At 51.6% G+C, this 23984-nt stretch overlaps 2 protein-coding genes across 2 annotated transcripts in view; one reads left to right on the plus strand and one right to left on the minus strand.

Annotated features, from left to right (window-relative positions):
• The first annotated feature begins 9461 nt into the window (after positions 1 to 9461).
• On the plus strand, positions 9462 to 19321 carry C19H19orf81 (chromosome 19 C19orf81 homolog). Its single transcript, XM_025367141.1, has 5 exons — positions 9462 to 9528; positions 16091 to 16163; positions 16267 to 16387; positions 18030 to 18169; positions 18962 to 19321. Exons 1-5 carry the CDS (start codon positions 9462 to 9464, stop codon positions 19155 to 19157), a joined length of 597 nt encoding a protein of 198 aa, XP_025222926.1. The 3' UTR covers positions 19158 to 19321.
• The window catches only part of SHANK1 (SH3 and multiple ankyrin repeat domains 1), a 58977-nt gene continuing 54264 nt past the window's right edge, over positions 19272 to 23984 (minus strand). The window contains exon 24 of the mRNA XM_025367136.1: positions 19272 to 22689. Within this exon, the coding sequence (XP_025222921.1) occupies positions 21972 to 22689 (718 nt within the window). The 3' untranslated portion in view covers positions 19272 to 21971. The remainder of the gene's footprint in view (positions 22690 to 23984) is intronic.

A 23984-nucleotide genomic window follows, 5' to 3' on the forward strand; every position in this document is an offset into this window, starting at 1 on the left:
ACACCATAAACTTATTTCCTAAGGGATCCACAGTTTGAAAAACCAGTCAGTGTAGATAAAATATTGCTACCGACTAGGTACTTAATGAATATGTCTCAAAAGCAGCGAGTAACAGTTTCTGGTATATTAATAGCAGTTAATGGCAATTGTCACTTCCTATAAGTGGTGAAGTGCTAAGTGCTTTGAAAGCATTTTCTCATTTAATCTTCACTTGGGTGCAATTATGACATTCCCATTTCACAGAGGAGACAACTGAGGCCCCTGGAGGTTAAATCCCTCGGGTAAGGTCTAGATCAGGGGTGTCCAATCTTTTGGCTTCCCTGGGCTGCATTGTTGTCTTGGGCTACACATAAATTACACTAACACTAACAATAGCTGATAAGAAAAAAAATTACAAAAAAAAATCATAATGTTTTAAGAAAGTTTACAAATTTGTGTTGTGCCACATTCAGAGCCTACTGGGCTGCATGTGGGCCTCAGGCTGTGGGTTTGACAAGCTCGATCTAGATCTACACAGCCTGGAGAGGTGGCTCGGAGGCCCCCTCAGTGCTCTCAATCAGTGATATCCAAATAAATACAACCTCTAAGTAAAAATCAAAGGCTGGGCTGACACCTGTAAATCCCAACACTTTGGGAGGCCGAAGTGGGAGGATCGCTTGAAACCAGGAGTTTGAGACTATCTTGGACAACATAGCGAGACTCCATCTCTACAAAACAAAAAACCAAAACAAAACCAAACTAGTGGGTGTGGTGGTGTGTGCCTACGCAGGAGGCGGAGGTGGGGGGACTGCTGGAGCCCAGGATTTTGAGACTGCAGTGACCTATGATTGCACCACTGCACTCCATCCAGCCTGGGTGACAAAGCATGACCCCATCTCAAGAATAAACAGGCCAGGTGCAGTGGCTCATTCCTGTAATTGTAGCACTTTGGGAGGCCAAGGTAGGTGGATCGCTTGAGCTCAGGAGTTCAAGACCAGCCTGGGCAACATGACAAAACCCTGTCTCTACAAAAAATACAAAAATTAGCTGGCTGTGGTGATACACGCCTGTAGTCCTAGCTACTTGGGGGGCTGAGGCAGGAGGATCACTTGAACCCAGAAGGTGGAGATTGCAGTGAGCCAAGATTGCGCCACTGGGCTCCAGCCTGGGCGACAAAGTGAGACCCTGTCTCAAAAATAAAAATAAATATGAATAATTAAATAAATATTTAGAGCAAGAAATAAAAATGTCAAAATAAATAAGTACCTAAAAGTAAAAATTGCTTACTGCTTCTGCAAATACAACTTTAAGCAAGCATCCTGGGCCCTCCCTCTAATTAGATTACACCCTACCCCTACTGCTGCCTATGTGTGCATTTTGCAGTCATTATCCTACCACAGCACCCCCAGAAATGCGTCCCAGGTTTGCCCAGAGTCCCTTCCTCGTGGATTCTTGCATCCCCCCAGATGGATGTGCGTTTATATCCAGGGAAGCATGTGTGGGTGTAAACCTACACTAGTGCAGGTCTGGATCCTCACTCTCACAGCCCGACTCTTGAACCCTACTGGGCCCGCCCAGGGTCCACAGGTAGCCCTGTTCCACAGGGAGAGACATGCTGTGATGCACGCACTCAGAGATGGGCACACACATGGGCTTGCCAGGCTGCCATGACACGTTTCCAAAGAGATGCTCAGATTCCAAGGCTGCCCAGGCATTGAGAGGCAGCCATAGTGCACTGGTTGTGTGACTTTGGGGGCAGAGCACTGGGATTCAAATCCCAGTGCTGCCCCCATCTCCATGCAACCTTGGAGGGGTTACTTATATTCTCCATGCAACCTTGGAGGGGTTACTTATATTCGCCATGCCTCAGTTTCCCTCTCTGTAAGTGCAGGTAATACTACTTTTAAAAATTATATTCTGGCTGGGTGCGGTGGCTTATGCCTGTAATCCCAGCACTTTGGGAGGCCGAGGCTGGCAGATCACCTGAGGTCGGGAGTTTGAAACCAGCCTGACCAACATGGAGAAACCCCGTCTCTATTAAAAATACAAAAATTAGCCGGGCATGGTGGCACATGCCCGTAACCTCAGCTACTTGGGATGCTGAGGCAGGAGAATCACTTGAACCCGGGAGGTGGAGGTTGCAGTGAGCCAAGATCACGCCACTGCACTCCAGCCTGGGCAACAAGAGCAAAACTCTGTCTAAAAAAAAAAAAAAAAGAAAGAGAAAGAAAGAAAGAATCATATTCTATCTCATTGAGTTATTTTGAGGATTAAATTAAATTCACGGAAGGTGCTTAGGAAAAATGGCTAGTGTTTAGTGTTGTCATAATTAAAAATGAAATGCATTTGCTCATTTAAACTTTAGCTGAACTTGACAAGTGAGGAAATTGAGGCTCAGCAAGGGAAGTGCCCTGCCCAAGATCACACATCTGGAAAGTGTGAGTGGAAATTAAAAACTGTATGGGTGTGGACCAAGTGCAGTAGCTCACACCTGTAATCCCAGCACTTTGGGAGGCTGAAGGCAGGAGGATCCTGTGAGCTCAGGAGTCGAGACTTGCCTGGACAACATAGTGAGGCCTCATCTCTATGAAGATTACAAAATTTAGCCGGGTGTGGTGGCACACACCTGTAGTCCCACCTGCTTGGGGGGAGGCTGAGGTGGGAGGATTGCTTGAGCCCAGAAGTCGAGGCTGTGGGGAAATGGAGGCTGCCCAGAGTCCCATCCTTGTGCTTTCTTGCATCCCCCCAGATGGATGTGCATTTACATCCAGGCTGGAGTGCAGTGAGCCATGATTGTGCCACTGCACTCCAGTTAGAGTGAGACCTTGTCTCAAAAAACAAAAAGAAAAAACAAAAAACGGAGTGGATCTGAATCCAGAGCCCTTGCCTTTAGCCACTATGCTGTTTGCATCTAGGACCCATTTGAGGACTTGCTTGCTACTGCTGCTAGGAGTATAGAACAGTATAAAGAGCACCGGACACGGAGCCAGGAGACAGAGATAGAATCTTCCATATTCATTCAACTCAATTCATGCAGTCGTTTGAGAAATACTTTCTGAGCACCTAATGTGTGCCAGGCATTTTTTTTTTTTTTTTTTTTTTTTTTTTTTTTGGCACCAGGGATTCAGCTGGGAACAAAATAGACTAAAATTCCAGGGTTGGAAGATCTAGTGGAAGAGACAGAAAATAATCAAAATAACTACACATACTAGGATCCTCATACTAGGATCAATGCTAGGAAGGAACATCCATTGAGTTGTGTGTTTGAGAGAGGTCAGGGAAGCTCCTGAGCAAGTGACTTTTCAGCTGAGCTCAGAAGGATGAGTGGGCATAAGCCAGGTGGTGAAGATGAGGGAGGGAAGGGGAAATGCTCCAGGGAGAAGGAACAGCCCATGTAAGACCTGGGGGCAGGAGGGAGTTTGGCACCTTGAGGACTGCCGAGCACACAAGCTCTGTAGGAGTAGCACTTTGTTTTGTTCATAGCTGTCTTCAGCTGCCTGGCACAGTACCTGGCCCATGGTAGGCACTCAATACATATTGGTTGGTTGAATGAATGAACGAACGTGTGAATCGATAAGTGGAGGAATGTATGAATCTATGATGTATTGATAGATGGGTGCATGACTGGATAGATGCTGGAAGGATAGATGAAGGGATGGATGGATAGGTGGATGAGTGAATGGCTGGATGGATAACATGGATGTTGGAGGAATAGATGAAGGAATGGATAGATGAAAGAGTGGATGGTTGGGTGGATACATGGATGATTGGATGGAGTTAGAGTGGGAGTGGATAGATGGATGCTGCAGAAATAGATGAAGGGATAGATGAGTGAATGGCTGGATGGATAGAGGATAGATAGACTGGTGGATAGATGGATGGATGTTGGAGAAATAGATGAAGGGATGGATGAGTGGATGAGTGGATGGTTGGATGGGATGGATGGAAGCTGCAGAAATGGATGAAGGGGTGAATGAGTAAGTGGCTGAATGGATAGAAGATGGATGGATTGCTGGATGGATGGATGGATGGATGTTGGAGAAATAGATGAAGGAACGAATGGATGAGTGGATGATAGGATGATGGATGGATGCTGCAAGAATAGATAAAGGGATGGATGAATGCAGAGTTGGGTGGATGGATGGATGATTGGATGGGCAGATGGAGAATTAGATAAAGGATGGATGGATTTTGGAGAAATAGATGAAGGGAGGGATGAGTGGATGGTTAGGCAGATGGAGGGATGACTGAACGGATGATTGGATAGATAGATGAAGAGTTAGAGGATGGATGGGTGGATGATGGAGAAATAGACGAAGGGATGGATGGATGGATGACTGATTGAATGAGTTTTCACAAATATCTACAGATTCACACCCAAATGTGCCTGGAGATAGATGCAGATACACTCAGAGGCATGCACACATGGGTGTAAATACAGACTCACTTGTTCTTCTGGTGCTCCCCCTGGAGAGGGCAAACACAGAGAATGGGGAGGTGGGAGACAAACCCTTTGGCCAGGGCTATTGCCATCCCTGCCGCCACTGCGGCACTGACAGTATTTCTGGAATTGGAGGAAAACGCTGATTCAGGGATGTGTGTCTTAGACTGGGCACCAGGCCAGGAAGTGGGACAGGGATGGTCCAGAGAGATGGAGTGAGTGGCAGAGGGAAGTCAGTCAGGGTAAGGCAGAAAGACAGGCAAGGAGATAGAGAGGTGGAGACACAGAGAAGCAGAGAGATAGGGAAATAGGCAAAGTGATGGAGGCAGAGACAGAGATATAGAGAGAAAGGGAAGGAAAGAGAGATGCAGACAGAGAAACCGAGATGGGGAAATAGAGTGATGGAGACAGAGGCAGATGTACAGAAAGAAAGACAGGGAGAGAAAGATGGAGATACAGAGACATACAGAAATCTATAGAGATGCAGACAGTGAGAGACAGAGATACAGGAATACAGAAACATGTCATACAGGAATTCCAATTCAGACACACACTGTAGTCTCAGCACTTTGGGAGGCTGAGGCGGGCAGATAGCTTGAGCTCAAGAGTTCAAGACCAACCTGGACAACATGGTGAAATTTCAGCTTTACCAAAAAAATACAAAAATTAGCCAGGTGTGGTGTGTGCGCCTGTAGTCCCGCCAACTTGGAAGGCTAAGGCGGAAGATCGCTTGAGCCTAGGAGGTTGAGGCTGCAGTGAGCTACGATTGCACCATTGCACTCCAGCCTGGGTCCTTGTCTCAAACCCCTGCCCCGACAAAACCCAAACCCCCTCAAAATTCAAATTCACACACACACAAAGATGAGGTAGGGTTCCAGAGACAGGCAGAGAGAAGGGAAGAAAGATAAAGACACAGAGAGCAACGGAGGCACAGAGAGATGGAGACGTAGAGTCCCAAACCCCAGAGGGAAGAAGAGAGACACACAGAGGAGCAGAGAGAGATGCAGAGGAGGAGAGACAAAGACATCCAGCCAAAGCTGGATGCAGACTCAGAGGACTTGATAGGAAATGACCTCCTTTTGGGTGCCTCCTTGGTGCCTGGCTCAGATTTGGGGATGCTGCTGTACCTTGCTTCATTTAAGCACCAACAGCCCTTGAAGGTAGCATTGGTGGAATGATGGAGGAAGGCAAGATATAAGGAAGATGAGGCTCAGAGAGGGGAAGACATTTGCCTGACATTGCACAGCCTGGGAGCAGCATTTGATGCTGGTCTGTTTGATGCCACAGCCCATGTGCTCTTCTTCACCTTATGTTGGCTCATGAAGACCAGGAGGGACAGGGCAGATGGGGTTAGGGGGCTACTGAGTGTGGGTCCCAGAAATAGAGGGAAATAATCATGTATTCATTCAACTCATATGTGTCCTGAACTTCCCAGAATCCTGGCCCTGTGTGGGGTGATGCTGGAAAGCCAGAGATGAGTCAGGAAACAAATTTCTGAGCAAGATGGATGGGGCAGGGGGCAGTGTTCAGAGGTCTGGAGAAGGAGCAGATAAAAAACAGGCAGAGGGAGGAGACAGAAAACACAATTGGTAGGAGGATGAGTCAGAGAGGGCTTCCTGGAGGAGGGGGCACTTGAGCTTCTTATTAAAAGATGAGGGCATTTGGGGACATGGGGAAAGGTTGGAAGAGCATTCCAGGCAGAATACACAGTGTATGGAAAGAGTGGAGACAGAATAAGGTGGGATGTGCAGGAAGGATTATTTATATAAAATAATTAATAAAGGGTAGCTGGAGAATGTTTGGAGGGGTGAGGTTGGGAGAGGGAGGTGAGGCTAGATCATGCAGCTCTTTCAGTCCAGATGAGGGGCTGAAAGTTTGTCCAAGGCACTGGGGAGCCCTGGGAGGGCTGTGAGCAGGGCAGGGGCAGGTCAGTGCTGGGCACAGAAGGACTCCTCTGGAGCCTTACCTGTGGGAAGAGGAATGAGGACGAGAGAATGGAGGATGGGGCGGCAAGGAGGCTGGGCCAGGCATGGTGGCTCACACCTGTAATCCCAGCACTTTGGGAGGCTGAGGTGGGAGGATCGCTTGAGCCCCAGAGTTTGAGACCAACTTGGGCAACATGGTGAGACTCCATCTTAAAAATAAATAGCTGGGGCCGGGCGCGGTGGCTCAAGCCTGTAATCCCAGCACTTTGGGAGGCCGAGGCGGGTGGATCACAAGGTCAGGAGATCGAGACTATCCTGGCTAACATGGTGAAACCCCGTCTCTACTAAAAATACAAAAAAAAAACTAGCCGGGTGCGGTAGCGGGCGCCTGTAGTCCCAGCTACTTGGGAGGCTGAGGCGGGAGAATGGCGTGAACCCGGGGGGCGGAGCTTGCAGTGAGCCGAGATCGCGCCACTGCACTCCAGCCTGGGAGACACAGTGAGACTCCGTCTCAAAAAAAAAAAATAGCTGGCTGTAGTGGTGCGGGCCTGTGGTCCCCGTTACTCAGAAGACAGGCCGAAGGATTGCTTGAGCCTGGGAGGTCGAGGCTGTTATCATACCGCTGCACTCCAGACTGGGGGACACAGGGAGACCCTGTCTCAAAAAAAAGCAAACAAAAAAGGAGGCTGGGGCAAGGGTCCCAGCAGGAGAGGATGAGGTCTGAATGGCTGCTAGAGCTATGGGAGTAGAGAGGAGAGGAAGGAGCAGAGAGAGGTGAGAGGCAAAAGGAATGGAACTTGGAGACAGATAGGCTGTGAGGGTCAGATGTGCCTGTGGCCAAGACAATCAAAAATGTCCTCCATGCTGCTGAGATAAAATCGCCAGCTGGAAATGGAAGACAGCTTGATGGCACAGAAAGAGATGTGAAGATGCCAGGAGGGGGTCTTCTAGCAGTTCAGGGGCCCCAGAACTGAGTGAGACTATTTCAATCTGGACTGTTTTAATCGCCAATAACGGAATCTCAAATCAAATTTACCTAAGCATAAAAGGAACTTTATTGGGTGGATGAGGGCTTCAGGCATTGCTGGATCCAGGTGTTCCAATCATCTCCAGGAATCCAACCATCTGTATCTTCGGACTATGCTTCCCTCGTGTTGTCTTTGCTCTCAGGCAAGTTATCTCCCTGCATGGTGATGTGGTGGCACTGGGAGCTCCAACCCCGGTTCTGACCAGCCCCAAAACCACAGTGGAAAAAGCCTGTTTTCTAACAGGTCCAGCAAAAGTCCAAAGGTTGACTTTGTAGCCTAGATTGGTTCTTTTTTTTTGAGATGGAGTCTTGCTCTGTCGCCCAGGCTGGAGTGCAGTGGCGTGATCTCAGCTCACTGCAAGCCCCACCTCCCGGGTTTACACCATTCTCCTGCCTCAGCTTCCCGAGTAGCTGGGACTACAGGCGCCCGCCACCTCACCTGGCTAGTGTTTTTGTATTTTTTAGTAGAGACGGGGTTTCACCGTGTTAGCTAGGATGGTCTCGATCTCCTGACCTCGTGATCCGCCCCTCGGCCTCCCAAAGTGCTGGGATTACAGGCTTCAGCCACTGCGCCTGGCCTAGATTGGTTCTTAAGCTCGCCACTGAGGAAATCAAGGTGCCACTACCTAGAACGAATACTTAGTAAGCAGGAACAGCAAATAGTCCAGAGACCATCTGGATGTGGAGAGGGAGAGAAACAGAGATACAAGTAACAAAGACAGAGACTGCAAGGACAGACAAAATAAATAAGGGAAGGTCCAGCTTCCTTTCCCACAATTCCTACTGAGAGCTCTGCAGACCCAGAGAAAGGGATGCTGAACGGGCACCTACATGGCTAGACCCCTTCTCTCTAGCATGAGAGGTCCCAGGAGCCCCCAGACCCAGAAGTCCAGGCCCCCATCCTCTCCTCCCTCAGACCCAGGTGTCCAGATCCCAGGCCCTCCTCCATCAGACCCAGGAGTCCAGGCCCCCAGCCCCTCCTCCCTCAGACCCAGGAGCCCAGGTCCCAGTCCCTCCTCCCTCAGACCCAGGAGTCCAGGCCCCCAGCCCCTCCTCCCTCAGACCCAGGAGTCCAGGCCCCCAGCCCCTCCTCCCTCAGACCCAGGAGTCCAGGCACCAGCCCCTCCTCCCCCAGTCCCAGGTGTCCAGGCCCCAGCCCCTCCTCCCCCAGCCCCAGGTGTCCAGGCCCCAGGCCCTCCTCCTTCAGACCCAGGAGTCCAGGCCCCAGGTCCTCCTCCTTCAGACCCAGGAGTCCAGGCCCCAGGTCCTCCTCCCTCCGATGTAGGTGTCCAGGTCCCAGGCCCTCCTCCCTCAGACCCAGGAGTCCAGGCCCCCGCCCCTCCCCCTCTGGAGGCACCATGGCAACCAGGCCCCCTGCCCACCATCCCCTCCCCCCTAGAGAACCCAGTTTCTGTTGGAATCTCGTCTGTTTCTAACCAGTTCCTGGCTTGGGCAGGGATGAGCAGAGGGCAAGTGGGAACAGAAAGGGGATGACAGAGGGGAGGGGGGCTCAAGGGGGCAGTGGAGGCAGCTAGGAGAGGACAGATATGGGGCAAGGGGACTGGGATGAGGTGGGAAGACAGAGAGAGGGTGACGGGGTTAGGGAGAGGCAGAAAACCATGAAGACAAGGAGGGACGGGGACCTGGGGAGGTACCAGGGAAACTGATGGAGGAGACTGAAGAGATGGAGCCCAGGAGAGGAGGAAGGAGGAGGGCAGAGAAATCAAGCAAAAGAGTGGTGGAGACGTGGGGACAGAGGGGAGGAGGCAGGGGGGCAGAGAGATGGGGAGAGAATGAGGAAGGGAGGTGGAGAGAGAGGGGTGGGGAAAGGGACTCTAGGAGACAGAGAGAGATAGGAGGGAAAACAGGGAAATGGGAAAGAAGGGATTGGGGCACACAAGGAGTCCCTGAGGTCAGGGGAACCCAGATCTCTGCGTGGTCTCAGCCTTCCAGTTCCTCTGTAATTCTGCCCCGGGGCTTCAAAGAGGAGGTAGAGGAGGCAGCGGTGGGGAGAAGGAGCTGGGGCGGGTGGCCCAGTCAGAGCCTCTCTTGCCACCTTCCTGAGACATCCCTCACCCACCTTCCCAGGATGCAGCCAGAGGTGGAGCCCATGTGCTCCTCCACCATCGGCAGCCTCACCATGCACAGGGAGGCAGGTACTGAGCTGTGTCTTTGGGGAAGGGGTGGACTTCCTGCATCCAGGCAGTGTGTAGTAGCCCTGGCTCCCAGTGTGGCCTTCAGTGAGTCACTGGCGCTCCAAAGTGAAAGCCACCCCTAACATTCACCAGATTCCTGGAGAGCGGCCCCCTTGGACCTCAAACGATATTTCCCACGAGCCTCTGCAGTTCCTTGGCCAATGCCCTGGACTCAGAACTACATTTCCCATGAGCCTCTGCTGGGACCTAAGCAACACCTCTGAGGCCATTCTTCTCCTAGGTACCCTCACTGTCATGTCTCCCACCCTGAGCTCAGCATCTTCCCCCAGAGCTGCTCTCCTCCTTCCTGGTTTCCATTTTCAAATGGCCCCACTGCCAATCCAGTCACTGGTGCCATCCTTCCACCTCCCATAATTCCCTCCCACAGCCCATCAGGCCCCATCTTCCTGCCCTCTGACTCTCCCTTCCCCATTCCTTCCTCTCTGTCCCCGCAGCCCTGTCCCAGGTCTCATCCTCTTCCATGTGAACCCTCTCCTCACTTCCTCCCTGGTCTCCAGTTTCTCTCCTCCTGCCTATCCTTCCATGGCTCCAGAGGGGTCTCTCTGAATTCCAGCAGTGACCCTGGCCGTCCCTTGCTCATAACACTTCCTAGCTTCCTGTCACCTCTAGGACAGAGTCCCAAAGCGCCAGCTTGGCTTTTGAGGCCCTGTGTGGTCTGACCCCTGCTGACAACTTCAGGCTCCTAGGCCAGCACTTCCTGCTAGCATTCTGTGCTGTAGCACAGCTCATGCATTTACACTCATTCAACATTTATGGAGCAGTATCTCAGTGAGGATGCATGTAACTGCAGGTAATAGAAAACCAAACTCAGGACTGGGTGTGGTGGCTCACGTCTATAATCCCAGCACTTTGGAGGCCAAGGTGAGTGGATCACCTGAGGTCAGGAGTTTGAGGCCAGCCTGGCCAACATGGTGAAACACCATCTCCAAAAATATAAAAATTAGCTAGGTGTGGGGGTGGGCGCCTGTAATCCCAGCTACTAGGGAGGCTGAGGCAGGAGAATCGCTTGAACCCAGGAGGCAGAGGCTGCAGCGAGCCAAGATTGTGCCACTGCACTCCAGCCTGGGTGATGGAGGGATACTCTGTCTCAAAACAAACAAACAAACAAACACACACACACACACACACACCCAAAAACAAAACTCACCGCAGCCTTGAGCTCCTGGGCTCAAGAGATCCTTCCACCTCAGCCTTCGAGGCAGAACAAATGCCCTGATGGCAATGCAGATGTCGTTTCTCTGCCTTTAGGTCTCTTTTAGTGCTTTTGAAGACATCTTTCTTTTTTAGACCCCACGCTGCACCATCTCTAGACTAGACTGAGGCACCCACGTGACAAGTAATTTATATGTAGCTCCAGAAAAGTCAAGTGGAGTTGAGTCGACCAGTTGGCTAGTTCTGTTGATCAACGTTTGTTCATTTCGATTTTGCTGTTTTGTTTGCAGCATTGTGGAACCAATGACATTTTTTTAGTTGATCAGGTTGCGAACTTCAGCACAGGCCATTAGAAAGCCCCTGGGCCCCAAGCATTTTGCCTGTAGTGCCGAATGGATGAAATGGCCTGACTTGTTCTCATGCTGGGAGAGGAGACGTGAACCGCGCCATCTCACAGATCATTCATAGCCTCCAATGGCAATAAGCACTCTTTAGTCTTGGGGCTCAAGAGAATTCTGGGAAGTTCTTGCAGGTGACTCTCTTCTCTTTTGCTCAAAAACCTTGACCCATGCTAGGCCCTTCATGTGAAACACCCTTCTCTCTGTCATCTCTTTATTTGGTAAATGCCTTCTTATTCTTTAGGTCTCACTGTGGACAACACCTCCTCTAGGGAGCCTTCCCTGACTGCCCCCAGACTGGGCTTTCCCTTCACCTCGTAACACTTTCATTGAGACACACATTGCCCTTTACCTGAGAGTTCTGAAAGGGCAGAGGTGTGTCTCATTCATCTCTTGGTCCCCAGCATCCTCCAAGGCATGCAGGGGCCCTCTGAGATGCCTGTTTAAAAAATTTAACCAGCTACTTGGGAGGCTGAGACAGGAAGATCCCTTAAGCCCAGGCGTACCCTGGCTGCAGTGAGCTATGATTGCACCATGGCCCCACAGCCTGGGCAACAGAGCGAGACTCTGTCACCAAAGGGGGAAAAAAAAGCTTGGAATTGTTGCATTTACTCAATTATTCAATAAGTACTTATTTTTAAGTTTGTGCTTTTGTTAATTTAATTACACATATACATTTAAATGAATATATTAAAATCACTGTTATAACTAGAAATAGTTCTTATTTCCAATGTCATATTTCATGAGAAACTATTGTATTCAGATTTTTTCACATGTATCTTTGATGTTGCTGGAGTTACTTTTTGACTCATTTAACACTTTCACAGGACTTTTAAAAAATTAATTTATTTTTTTGAGACAGGGACTCACTTGGCAACCCAGGCTGGCATGAATTGACACCATCATAGCTCACTGCAGCCTCGAAATCCTGGGCTCAAGCAATCCTCCTGCCTCAGCCTCCCAAAGTGCCGGGATTATAGGTGTGAACCACCATGGCCGGCCTGTAATTATTTTTGAATATCATCTCATACCTAGTACATATTTAAATTTCCCTCATTATCTCAAAATTGTACTCTTTATAGTTGGCTTGTTTAAATTAGGGCCCAAACAAAGTGCACACATTTCAGGCTTTATTCCATAAATACTAAGGACAAATATAAGTCTGGCACTTTGCTAGATGCTGGGGGCACAAAGACAAGTCCCTGCCCTCACATTGCTCAGAAGACGTAGGGTAAGACAGAGTGTAATTAGGGAATCATAGAAATAAAGGTCAAATTGCAACCACTGTGAGTGAAAACATACTGTGCTATGAGGAATGGCATCAGCGGACCCTCAGGGGAGACTTGATGAGTCAAATGAGGGGGAAGAGAGGTCCATGCAGTTACAGCACTAGCCAAGATCCTGCAGCAGGAGGGGTCAGACAGAGTCCAAGTCGCAGAAAAACAGCATTTCTGGACTGCAGCGGTGAAAAGGACGATTGTGCTTGATCAGGCTTAGGACATTAGCAGGGTCTGATCACGTGTGGTCTTATGGTCACTGGAAGGACTTTGGACTTTATTCATCCCAAAGACAATGAAAGGTCCTGGGAGGGTTTTGAGGAAGGGGGCCATAGGGCCAGATATACATTTCAAAATTCTACCTTGCTGGGGTAACTGGAGAGGGAGAGGAGTTTGGAGACTAGATGTGAGTGAGGTGAGAGGAAGCCACCTGGGGAGATTGAGATCTGGATCCAGATGCTTACATTTTTATCCTTATTCTGTCATTTTGTGCTGTGTGACCTTAGGCAAGTCACTTAACCTCTCTGTGCTTCTGTTTCATCATGTGTTAAACAACACTACCTCAGAAGGTTGTTGTGAGGATGCAATGGAAAGTATTTTATTCTATTCCATTCTATTTTATTTTATTTTGGCAGCAGAGTCTTGTGTTGTCACCCAGGATGCAGTGCAGTGGCATGATCCCGGCTCACTGCAACCTCTGCCTCCTGGGTTCAAGCAATTCTCCTGCCTCAGCCTCCAGAGTAGCTGGGACTACAGGTGAGCGCTACCATGCCTGCCTAATTTTTTGTATTTTTAGTAGAGACGGGATCTCACCACATTGGCCAGGCTTGTCTCGAACTCCTGAGTTCAGATAATCTGCCCACTTTGGCCTCCCAAAGTGCTGGGATTACAGGCGTGAGCCACCACGCCCAGCCACAGTGGAAAATATTTTTAAAAGTGTTTGGCATATAAAAGGGACAGTAAGCACATAGTTATATTGTTACGTGGACAGACTTGAGGAGGAGATGGCTGCGTTTGAGGGATGGAGGGAGGCCGGTTTGGCTGGAAGAAAATAATGAGGGTAGGTGTTTCTGGAAGGGGATCCTGTGAAAATGTAGATTTGAATCCAGTAGGTCTGGGGGTGGGCCCTGGAGTACGTGTCTACCGTATGTGTGTGTGACAGTGTGCGAGACAGCCTGTTGTAAAACATGTACCAACACACCACTGACTATAGTTAAACCCAGTTGAATGTGCTGACTTATTGTAATGAGAGAGACAGCACACACACACACGGGTTGTCTCAGTAGAAGGGTGTTAGCAAGGACTTATTGCAAGAGCCGGGCTGTGTCAGGTGACTGGGGAGGGTTCATGGGAGTGGTGCTTTGCTCAGGATGGGAGGCTGATGGAAAGCACGGGCAAGCTTGTGACTGGGAATCTTCATCTCACCGGGAACCAGGAGGGGTACATGGAGCCAATGCTGGGGTTAATGAAAAAGCAGCTGTCAGCTCTGAGCTGGCGGTGGGGGGAGGATTTTGGTTATTTTTGTGGTTTGGACAATGTTCATACTTTGTTGTGTTGAGACATGATTCAGGAGTGGTCTTGCTTTGTCTCAGTCCATCACAGTCACAGAGTGGCCTTGCTTGATGTTGGGAAATGTTTTATGTTTGGCAGGAGAGCACCAGAGCCTGGCTGGCAGGGTCTGCTTTCCTCTCTTTCAGCAGCTATAACAAAGACACCCCAAAACACAACATCATAAAGAAGACAGAAGTGTATTCCTTTTCTTTTTTTTTTTTTTTTTTGAGACGGAGTCTCGCTCTGTCGCCCAGGCTGGAGTGCAGTGGCCGGATCTCAGCTCACTGCAAGCTCCGCCTCCCGGGTTCACGCCATTCTCCGGCCTCAGCCTCCCGAGTAGCTGGGACTACAGGCGCCCGCCACCTCGCCCGGCTAGTTTTTTGTATTTCTTAGTAGAGACGGGGTTTCACCGTGTTAGCCAGGATGGTCTCGATCTCCTGACCTCGTGATCCACCCGTCTCGGCCTCCCAAAGTGCTGGGATTACAGGCTTGAGCCACCGCGCCCGGCGGCACTCAGCTTCTAGCTGACCTGGGCCAGTGTCTTCCTCTTCCTGATGACCACTGTGGGAGAGGATGAAGNTTGGTCTCGAACTCCTGACCTCATGATCTGCCCGCCTCAGCCTCCCAAAGTGCTGGGATTACAGGCATGAGCCATCACACCCGGCTCCCTCCCTCCCTCCCTTCCTTCCTTCTCTCTTTCTGTCTCTCTTTCTCTCTTTATCTGTCACCCAGGCTGAAGTGCAGTGGTACAATCATGGCTCACTGCAACCTCTAACTCCTGGCTTCAAGCGATCCTCCCACTCTAGCCTCCTCAGTAGCTGGGACTACAGGCACACAACATCATGCCCAGATAATTAAAAAAATTTTTTTTGTAGAGCTAGGGTGTTGCTATGTTACCCTGCCTCAGCTGGTCAAGAACCAGAAGTGTACTTGTCTCTGTGTAATGGAAGGCAGGATTGGTGGGACATCTTGGCTTAGTGAGAAGATTTAGAGATAAGAGTTCCTCCCATATTGTTGCTTGCCATATCCAAACATGGTGGAAGAAGGGTTATTGCTAATCCACATTCCAGTCCAAGAGAAAGGGCAAAGAGTCCAAGAAAAGCAGTAATCTTTAAAGCAAATGACTCCAAAGTTACATCTCTCACTCCAGCTAACACTTCATTGGTGAGAGCTTGGTCACATGGCCACAGTTAGCTGCAAGGGAGTCTGGGAACTGTTGTCTCCAGCTGGGAAGCCATGTGCTGGGTAAAAATGTAGGATTGTAGGGGAAGGGGAAAATGGAGTGCATGGAACAACCAGCACTTGGCCATAAGAGAGAGACCAGTTAACTGATGGTGGGGTGGTCAAAAAGGGTCAATATTTGAGAACTGTTATCAGTCAAGTTCCAATCAGGAGACTGATTGAGAGTGTTGGAAAAACTGAAAACTGGGCTGGACACGGTGGCTCATGCCTGGAATCCCAGCACTTTGGGAGGCCGAGGCGGGCGGATCACAAGGTCATGAGATTGAGACCATCCTGGCTAACACAGTGAAACCCCGTCTCTACTAAAAATACAAAAGTTAGCCAGGTGTGGTGGTGGGCACCTGTAGTCCCAGCTACCCAGGAGGCTGAGGCAGAAGAATGGCATGAACCCAGGAGGCGGAGCTTACAGCGAGCCGAGATCACACCACTACACTCCAGCCTGGGCAACAGAACAAGACTCTGTTGCAAAAACAAAAGCAAAAACAAAAAACAAAAAAATCCCTGAAAACTGGTTTCAAGTGTTGTTACTGAAGTGATGCTGCCACAGTGAAGAAGGAAGTCTGGGGTGACCAGAAGGGGAAGCAAAAAGGAGCAAGTTCCTCCTGCTTCCTCCTGCCTTGCAGCCTCCCTCTGGCGCCCCTTTAGGCAGAGCCTAATAGGAACCCAGCTGTTGAAGGAGAAATGTGGTTAGTAGAGTCTCAACCCAGGCATCACAGAGCCAGTGTGGAGCTAAGAGAGTTTGGAGCTAAGAGACAGTAGCTCAGTATCTGGCATACAAGCTATTCTGGGTGTGGCATGGGCAGGCAATTGGTGATGGCCATTTAAGCAGAATCATGGCTGAGGAGGGCTCAGGGCAGCTGACACTGGGTTCTCTGTCCTCAGGAGCCCTCCTTATGGACCTGGAGACCCCAGAGGAGATGCAGGCTCGGAGCCTGAGCAGGCCTATCAAATCCTCGTGAGTTGTCCCTGGCCCCCATGACCTCTGTCCTCCGCTTCTCCAAATGTGATGGCAGCGAATCCTGACCTCAGAGGTCCCTGCCTGCTCGCTCTCTCCCTAGGAAGCAGTACCTGCGGCAGGTCATTGCAGAGTACGAGGCACTAGACCGAGAACTCCCGTGCATCCGGAAGTTCCCCACACCACCAGCTGCCCAGCCCCTCTGCCTCTGCATGGAGACCTTGGTGAGTGGATCTGGGCCCTTATTTTTGGCAGTTTTGGTGGGGTGGTGGGAAGGGCACAGGCTGAGAAGCAGTGCAGCCAGAGTTTAAATTCAGGCTCTGTGGCTTAAGAGCTGTGGGCTTGGCACCAGGACAGTTTGCTGAAAATTGTGAATTTGTCAAAGAGTCAGTCATGAAATCTACGGCTCACGTCAGAGGGAAGACCAAAGCGCAAAGAAAGGGGAGGCTGAGGGGGGCAGGGAGGGAGGACAAAAGGAGTCCTACTAATCCACGTACTATGAAATTCTGTAAAGTTTACAAATATAACAAAAACTCAAGAAAAAGCCAATGTGTGTCGGGCACGCTGGCTCACGCCTGTAATTCCAGCATTTTGGGAGGCCGAAGTGGGTGGATCACCTGACGTCAGGAGTTTGAGACTAGCCTGGCCAACATGGTGAAACCCAGTCTCTATTAAAAATACAAACATGAGGCAGGTGTGGTGGCATGCACCTGTAATCCCAGCTACTGGGGAGGCTGAGGCAGGAGAATCGCTTGAACCCGGGAGGTGGAGGTTGCAGTGAGCTGAGATCGTGCCACTGCACTCCAGCCTGGGCGACAGAGTGAGACTCTGTCAAAAAAGAAAAAGAGAGAGAGAGAGAGAGAGAGAGAGAGAAAGGGAGGGAGGGAGGGAGGGAGGGAGGAAGGAAAGGAATGAAGGAAGGAAGGAAAGAAGGGGCTCGTGTTTTTGACAGATTCAGCAAACTGGTCATCCCTGCCTTCGATCAGAAGAGGTATATATTAGGGTCCCAGGCACTCAGTAATTGAATGAGAAGAACTAATGTCAATGGGTGCTTACTGTGTGCCAGGCACAGGCCTCCAAGGTACCCTCTCAGCTAATCCGTGTGACTCTCCACCCTGCATACAGGGATTGCCGTCCTCCTTTTAGGGATCAGTCTCCACCCTATCACTCCACTTCTTTGTGGCTTTGAGCAAGGGACCTTCCAGCCTCCCCTCTCACCCCAGTCAACGAATGCCTTTCTGGAAGTGACATTATTTTTCAGTGAAATCATGAAAATTTTCATTTCATTTTAGTTCCTCAGCAATTTTATGTGCTATGACAACTGTTATCACCCTTGACATGCTAATCACATGTTGTAAATGTGTTTAGTGATCAGTACATGTTTCTGAATGTTAAATAGATTGACAAGACATCAAAACCCCCTATGACTGTTATCTTTTGACTACTGAACATTCTTAAAATGCTAATACGAATATAAAAGGAAAGGTGTGCAATTTAAATCCTGGCAGAAATCTTCAAGAGTTTTCAGTCGGATCCATTGCAAATTGCTGGGAAAGTTTTTGGTAGATTCGTAAAGTTGGCTAAGTTGGTGAATCATTCAGCCAACTGTTCATTGACTTTTGGGCAAATCGGCTTGGTGAGAATTGATTTTTTTGGAGAATGACCTGGAGTGACAGTAGATGCTTTCCCATCTGAGATAATCTGTCGTCTCCTTTGACAATAGCGACAGTACCCTGGGATCCTTGCCCCTCAAATGCCACCTGGAACTCTGTGGCAGGTTCTGCAGGTGGGGTTTAGGGTGGTGACTTCTGAACCCAAAATGAACCAGGAGGTCACGGACTGAGGTTCTCTCTCCGACACCCGCAGCCCGAGGAGGATTTTACCCACCTAGAGGTACTGCAAGCGCTGGAGGCCCAGTTACCGGGGGCCATGGAGAGCCGGCGCGTGAGCAGCATCCGCTTTGAGAACATGAATGTCATCTGTGGGACTGCTGGCCGCCGGAACCGGTGAGTAAGCGGCGGGGACGCGGCCTGGAGCGACTGGGTAAGAGCGTGGTTGGTTTTAGGGCGCTGAGGGGCGTGGCCAAGAGCGAAAGCGTGGGGGGCGGGGCCCGGAGCGACTAGATAAGAGCGTGGTTGGTGTAAGGGCGCTGAAGGGCAGGCCCCAGAGCCACTAGATAAGAGCGTAGTTGGTGTAAAGCCGTTGGGAGGAGGGGCGACGGTGGAGTGAAAGCGTGGTAGGGCGGGGCCAGGAGCGACTAGATAAGAGCGAGATTGGTGCAGAGCCACTGAGGGGCGGGGCCAAGAGTGAGCGCGGCTGGAGGCAGGGTCCGGTGAGATCAGAGAGAAGGAGGGATCTGGAGTGAGTAGAGGCCCGAGTTTGAGTGACCCAGTAGTGACCGGGATAGGGGTCTGAGCCTGGAAAGGCAGCTGTGAGGGGGTGGAAAGGACTGAGCACATGGTAGAGGTGGGGCCAGGGGTGATAGGGTGGGGACAGGCCTGGAGTGCCTAGGGTACAGCGGAGCCTGCATTCGCCAGTTGAGGGTCGGGCCTTGGAGCGGTTTGAGATGGAGTCTCGGCAGACAGTTATTAGGACGCAGAACCAGGCTAAAAGAGCGTAAGGAGCCTAGATCGACCCAGGCGAGAGGGCAGGGCTGGAGGGGAGTTTAGGGACGGAGCGACTGTCTGCTGGACCAGGGGCTGTGAACGACTCCAGGGACCAGGCAGGTACTCTTCGACGATCAAAGCCGGGGCTGAAACCACCTACGAGTTCCTTTTCCGTTCCCACCCCCCTTGCAGGTGGCTCATCGCGGTCACGGACTTCCAGACGCGCTCGCGCTTGCTGCGTTCCGGCCTCAGTCCCCGCGGGCTCGCGCACCAGCTCGTGCGCCACGACGATCTCCTGCTGGGTGACTACCGCCTGCACCTGCGCCGCTCCCTGGTCCGGCGGCGCATGCTCGAGGCCCTGGGGGCGGAGCCGAACGAGGAGGCCTGACGCCCGGGCCGGCCCCGGCTGCACTTGCGCACCGCCCCGCAGGCTGGGGCCACCCACCCGGAGCCCAGGAGGATAGGGGGCGTTGCCCTCCCAGGAAGGAGGCGGGGCCGGCTCGAGGGGGTGGATACTGTGAGTTTAATTATAAAGAATGACCTGGTACAAAAGCCATTTCTCTCTGCAAAATCTTGGTCGGGAGTCAGGGGAAGGGAGGTGATGGGGGGTAGGAATTAACCCCCTTGTTATAATCCCGCCTCCCTAATCTTCCTCCAGTCCCTGTACGTGGACTCCTGGGTCCCAATCCCTTGAGAGATGAACTGAGGCCCGCGGAAGGGAAGACCTGGGCACCGGGGCTTTCAACGCGTGCCGAGCCCTGTCTCAGAATCAGACGTCCTCATCCGCCCCCCTCCTTTTCCCCTCCCACCCCCCTTGGAAGACAATTCTCGGGCTTTTATTTCAGGTTTTTTTTCTGGATTTTTTTTGTGTGTTCTAGGGGTTTTGTGTTTTTTTTTCTGTTTTTTATATTTTCTTCTTTTGTTATTGTTCCTCTTTTTGCTTTTTCTCTCCTCTCCATCCCGCGCTGTCCCCGCATTCGGTCCCTCCCCACTTCCCACCCCGACCTCTCCTCCCCCCTCCCCACCCCCTACGCCCTCCCCAACCCCGCGGCACCCATCCAGAATGAACAAGCCCTTGATAGACGGGCGCCGCGCAGGCCCCCTGCGGACTGGGGGCATCCGACAAGGGGGAGGGGGCGGGTAGGGGTCCAGCGCGTCCTCTGCCCCTCTCCTCAACACCCCTCCCCCCTCCCACGACCCTCCCACGAGGTTCCCCGCAGATCCCTGACATGGTGAGGGGAGGGGGCTGCAAGCCCCCTCCCCTCATGGACGGAGCGCCCCCCCCTCTCGGGGCTAGGGGGCAGCAGAGGGGGAATGGGCTTGGGGAAGGAGGGGGAGCTCCCTTCTTTGGCAGCTGAACATGGGGGGGGACCTGAGGGCAATGCCCTCCCCGCTTTACCCACAGCAGGGGAGGGGGCTTCTCAGGGGGAGGGGTGGCTTAAAATTCCCAAGCCCCGGGGAAAAAGGGGAGAGAGGAAGCGTGCGGGAAGGAACAGCCATGCTGGAGGGAGAGGGAGCTTCTTGGAGTGGGCAGGTTAGGAGAGGGGCATCTTCGTGCAAAAGGGATGGACAGATGGCCCAGGAAGGACAGGAAAGAGAAGAGGGAGGGTGAGGGCTGGAGGCAGGGACAGGCTTGAGTGTGGAAGCATGGTGAGCCGGAAGCCAGTGTGCATAGGGTCTTCTCTCACCAGGAAGAGAAAGAGCTTAAGGAGGTGAGAGAATCCGAATGAGAATGGCCGCAAGAGCTGCTTGTCAACAGGAAAAAACAAATAAGGGTGTCAGGAAAAGAAATGTTACAGCCCAAGAGCGCATGGAATGAGATGAGTTTGCAAAAGGAAAGAAGTGGTAGAGCTCTCATTCAGGTAGAAAAGACAAGATGCGGTGTGCAGCCACGTCATGGAGTGCAAGAACATTATTAAAGGGGGAGAAACAAGGCTTCCAGAGAGCACTGAAAATGCGGGGGCCGGGGGCGCATGTGCAAAAGCAAGTGTGCGAGAGGGTTCACAAAAGAATCAAAAATGCAGAGGGGCAAAGATTTCAAACAGAAAGGGGCAAGGGAGTGGGAGCCTGGCAAAGAAGAAGAGAATGAGCATTTGTGAGAGAAACACAGTTCCTGGGAGGCAAGTGTGCAAAAGGTGTGACCAAAAGTGACGGTGCAAAAGGGGCAAGAGGGAAGAGGGGGGAGGGGTGGAGGGCTAGGAGTGTCACGGTGAGAGGGGAGAGGTGGGGAGTGGAAGAATCTGGGGTTTTTAAGAATAAGAAGGGAAAGTGCTTCAACGTAAGAAAATGGAGGTAAGAGTGTGTCAGGAAGGATGCATAAGATAGCAAGTGTGCAAGGGCTGAGCAAAGAGCAGGGCACTCCAGAGAATGAATGATGTGCATGGAGTCTGTGAGTGGGGGAGGGAAAATGTGTCCCAAGTGTGTCTGCAACAAGGGTCCAGAGCGAGCGGGGAGGAGGAGATGTGAAATGGAGTGTGTAAAGGAGGGCCCTGGTAGGGGAAAAGTGTGTAAGCAGCGAGAATCAGAGCAGGAGGCATGGAGCATGAGAAAGGAAATGCAGCGTGTGCGAGGAACAGAGTGTTTGAGCGGGCCTCGCCAGCCGGAAGCAAAGGCAGAATGTGCAAGACAGCGAGAGGGCAAATTTGTGCAAAATTGCAGCCCAGGGAGGGGAGGGGAGAGAGGTGAGCAGGCGTGCAACGGAGCGTGCAAGAGGCTGAGGGGGGCAGCTGTGTGTGCTGGGGAGAGGGGAAGGGGGAAGAGCTGAGGGGCCTGGAGAGAGTGGGAAGGGTGGTTAGAGGGGCGGCAGGTGGTGGAATCTGAGGGCACCCCCTTCCCCTGCGGCCTGGGGGACAGTCCCCATCCAATCAGGCTCAGGGCTGACCCTCTATGGCTCTGTCTGTCCCCTCCCCCCAGAATAGGCCCTTCCCTCCTTCTCAATCCCCCTCCGTAATTTCTCCTATCCCCCCTCCGCTCCCTGCTTCACACACACACAGTCTTGTGTCAGCTGCCCCCCTTCAGTGAGGTGCAAATGTCCGGCCTGGATTGGGCCACCTAGTGACCTCTGGCCTTGGGAGACGAGGGCAGGGCGCAGTTTGAACAGAGTCCCTGGCCCAGGGGAGAGAATGACAGTCAGGGGTCAGAGGTCAAGAGGCCAGCAGGCTCAAGAGTTCTGTGGACGGGGCTGGTCCGTCCAGGCCAGCCATCACCTCTCCAGGAAGAATTTGAGAGCCCGGTCGATGTTCATGCGGTGGCCCACCCTGGTCACACCTAGATCTACATAGTCCTCCTTGGTCAAGGCGGGCAGGTGGGAGCCATCGATCTCATGGTCCAGGAACTGGGCTCGGTGCTCCCCCAAACCCAGCCACTCTAGCCAATCAGCCACGTCGAACTTGGTCCAGAACCCCAGAGGTTTAGCGCCAAACGGCTTGTCCGGGGGCAGCGAGAGCAGGCGGGTCGGTGAGAGGGAGCGTGAGGCCCCTGACAAGGCTCCCCCGAGCCCTCCGGATATCCCCGGGTGTGGCGGCACAAAGACTGGGGCGAAGGGGTCAGCTGAGCCTCCTGCCCCTCCAGTTGGGGAGCCACGGATGTCAAAGAGGCCTGGGTAGAGGGGTCCAGAAGGCAGGATGGGCAGGGAGGAGGGCCTGGGCGCAGGGCTGACCTTGTGCTCCGAGGCGGGCAGCAGCGAGGGGCTGGGGGCCCGGCGGAGCAGAGGGGGCCGCATCTCGAACTCCACGCCCTGGAGGTGGCGGGTGGACGTGGAGGAGGAGGAGGCCGAGGGTGAGGTGGCCCCTGGGGCCGCAGCGGCTGTAGGGGAGACCCCTGTTCCGGTGGGGAGCGGTGGCAGAGGTGGTTTGGGCCAGTTCTGAAACAGGCTGCTGACAGGCTTGGAGAGGAGCGAGGACTGGGAGTCGTCGGAGAGTCTGGAATGTGACAAGGGGGCAGTGGGGGAGGACAGGGATTTAGGGGGCAAGGGCAGGGGTGAGAAAGAGGCAAAGGTCAAGATATAGGGAGAGAGGAGGAGAGACATAAGGGTAGGGGGAGAAATGGAGGAGAGAGACGGGAAGAAATGGAGGGAGCAAAGGGTAAGATGGCCGTCGAGGAAAGAAATGAAGGGAGAGAAAGATGAGAGGACAGGGAGAGGGCGACAGTTAAGAGAGATGAAAGAAAAAGAGACATTAAGTGATAATAATAATAATCGTCACCGCTCACTGATGCTCACGTGTGCCAGGCATTGTTCTAAGTGCTTTACATGATTGCATCTCAATTTAATCCCCAGGACAGCCCTGATGCAGGTTACTATTATTATCAGCACAGAGAGGTTAAATAACTTGCCTAAGGACACACAGGAAGTGGCAGAGCCCGGTTATATGGCACCAAAGTCTGAGCTCTTCACCACTATTCTATACTGCCTTTCAGGTTATGGCCAGTCATAGCAGAGTGAAAGATGGGGAGACAGTGAGAGAGAGACAAAAAGAGGGTGAGCATCCAGGGGAGAGAGATGGAAGGGACAGGGGACACAGAGAGAGAGAGATGAAGAGAGGGAGATGAAAGAGAGAAGAAACAAGGGGAGAAAAAGGTTCCCCTCATCCCTTTTGTTCCCTCTCCTCCAGCACTGTCCCACCTCAGGGCCTTTGAACTGGCCGCTCCCCCTGCCTGGCTCACTCTTGCCCTGGGCAGCTGCTTCCTCTCCACTTCCATTACTCTGCCCATCTTGTCTGTTACATGAGAGACCTTCTCCAACCATCCCATTGTGGTAGCTTTTTTTTTTTTTAGGATGGTTGCAATTATTTTGTTTACTGCCCCGCCCCCACTCCTATGTCCCCAGACTATGGGGTTGCACAGTCTTTGCCTGTTCTGTCCAGCAGGGGATCCCATCACCCAGAAGGGCACTCTGCACACACAGATCATGAATCAATAATTAATGTGTTTGTTGACTGAATTAAGCATCCTTTCTATTGCTGCTACAAGCAGTGGGAAAACAAACAAACAAAAAAAAAAAAAAAGAAAAAAATCCTCTACCCAGAATACTTAAGAATATTCAATGAATTTCATTCAGATCTTAAAGGCCTAATAAACCCACATTTGTTTGTTTGTTTATTTTTACAACTTAGGAGCATTGATTCAAATTGCTCTGATAATACACACTTCCTTTTTCTTTTCTTTTCTTTCTTTCTCTCCTTTTTTTTTTTTTTTTTTTTTTTTTTGTTTTTGAGAC

Source organism: Theropithecus gelada, chromosome 19 (genome assembly GCF_003255815.1).
Source record: "Theropithecus gelada isolate Dixy chromosome 19, Tgel_1.0, whole genome shotgun sequence".
Classification (NCBI taxonomy): domain Eukaryota; kingdom Metazoa; phylum Chordata; class Mammalia; order Primates; family Cercopithecidae; genus Theropithecus; species Theropithecus gelada.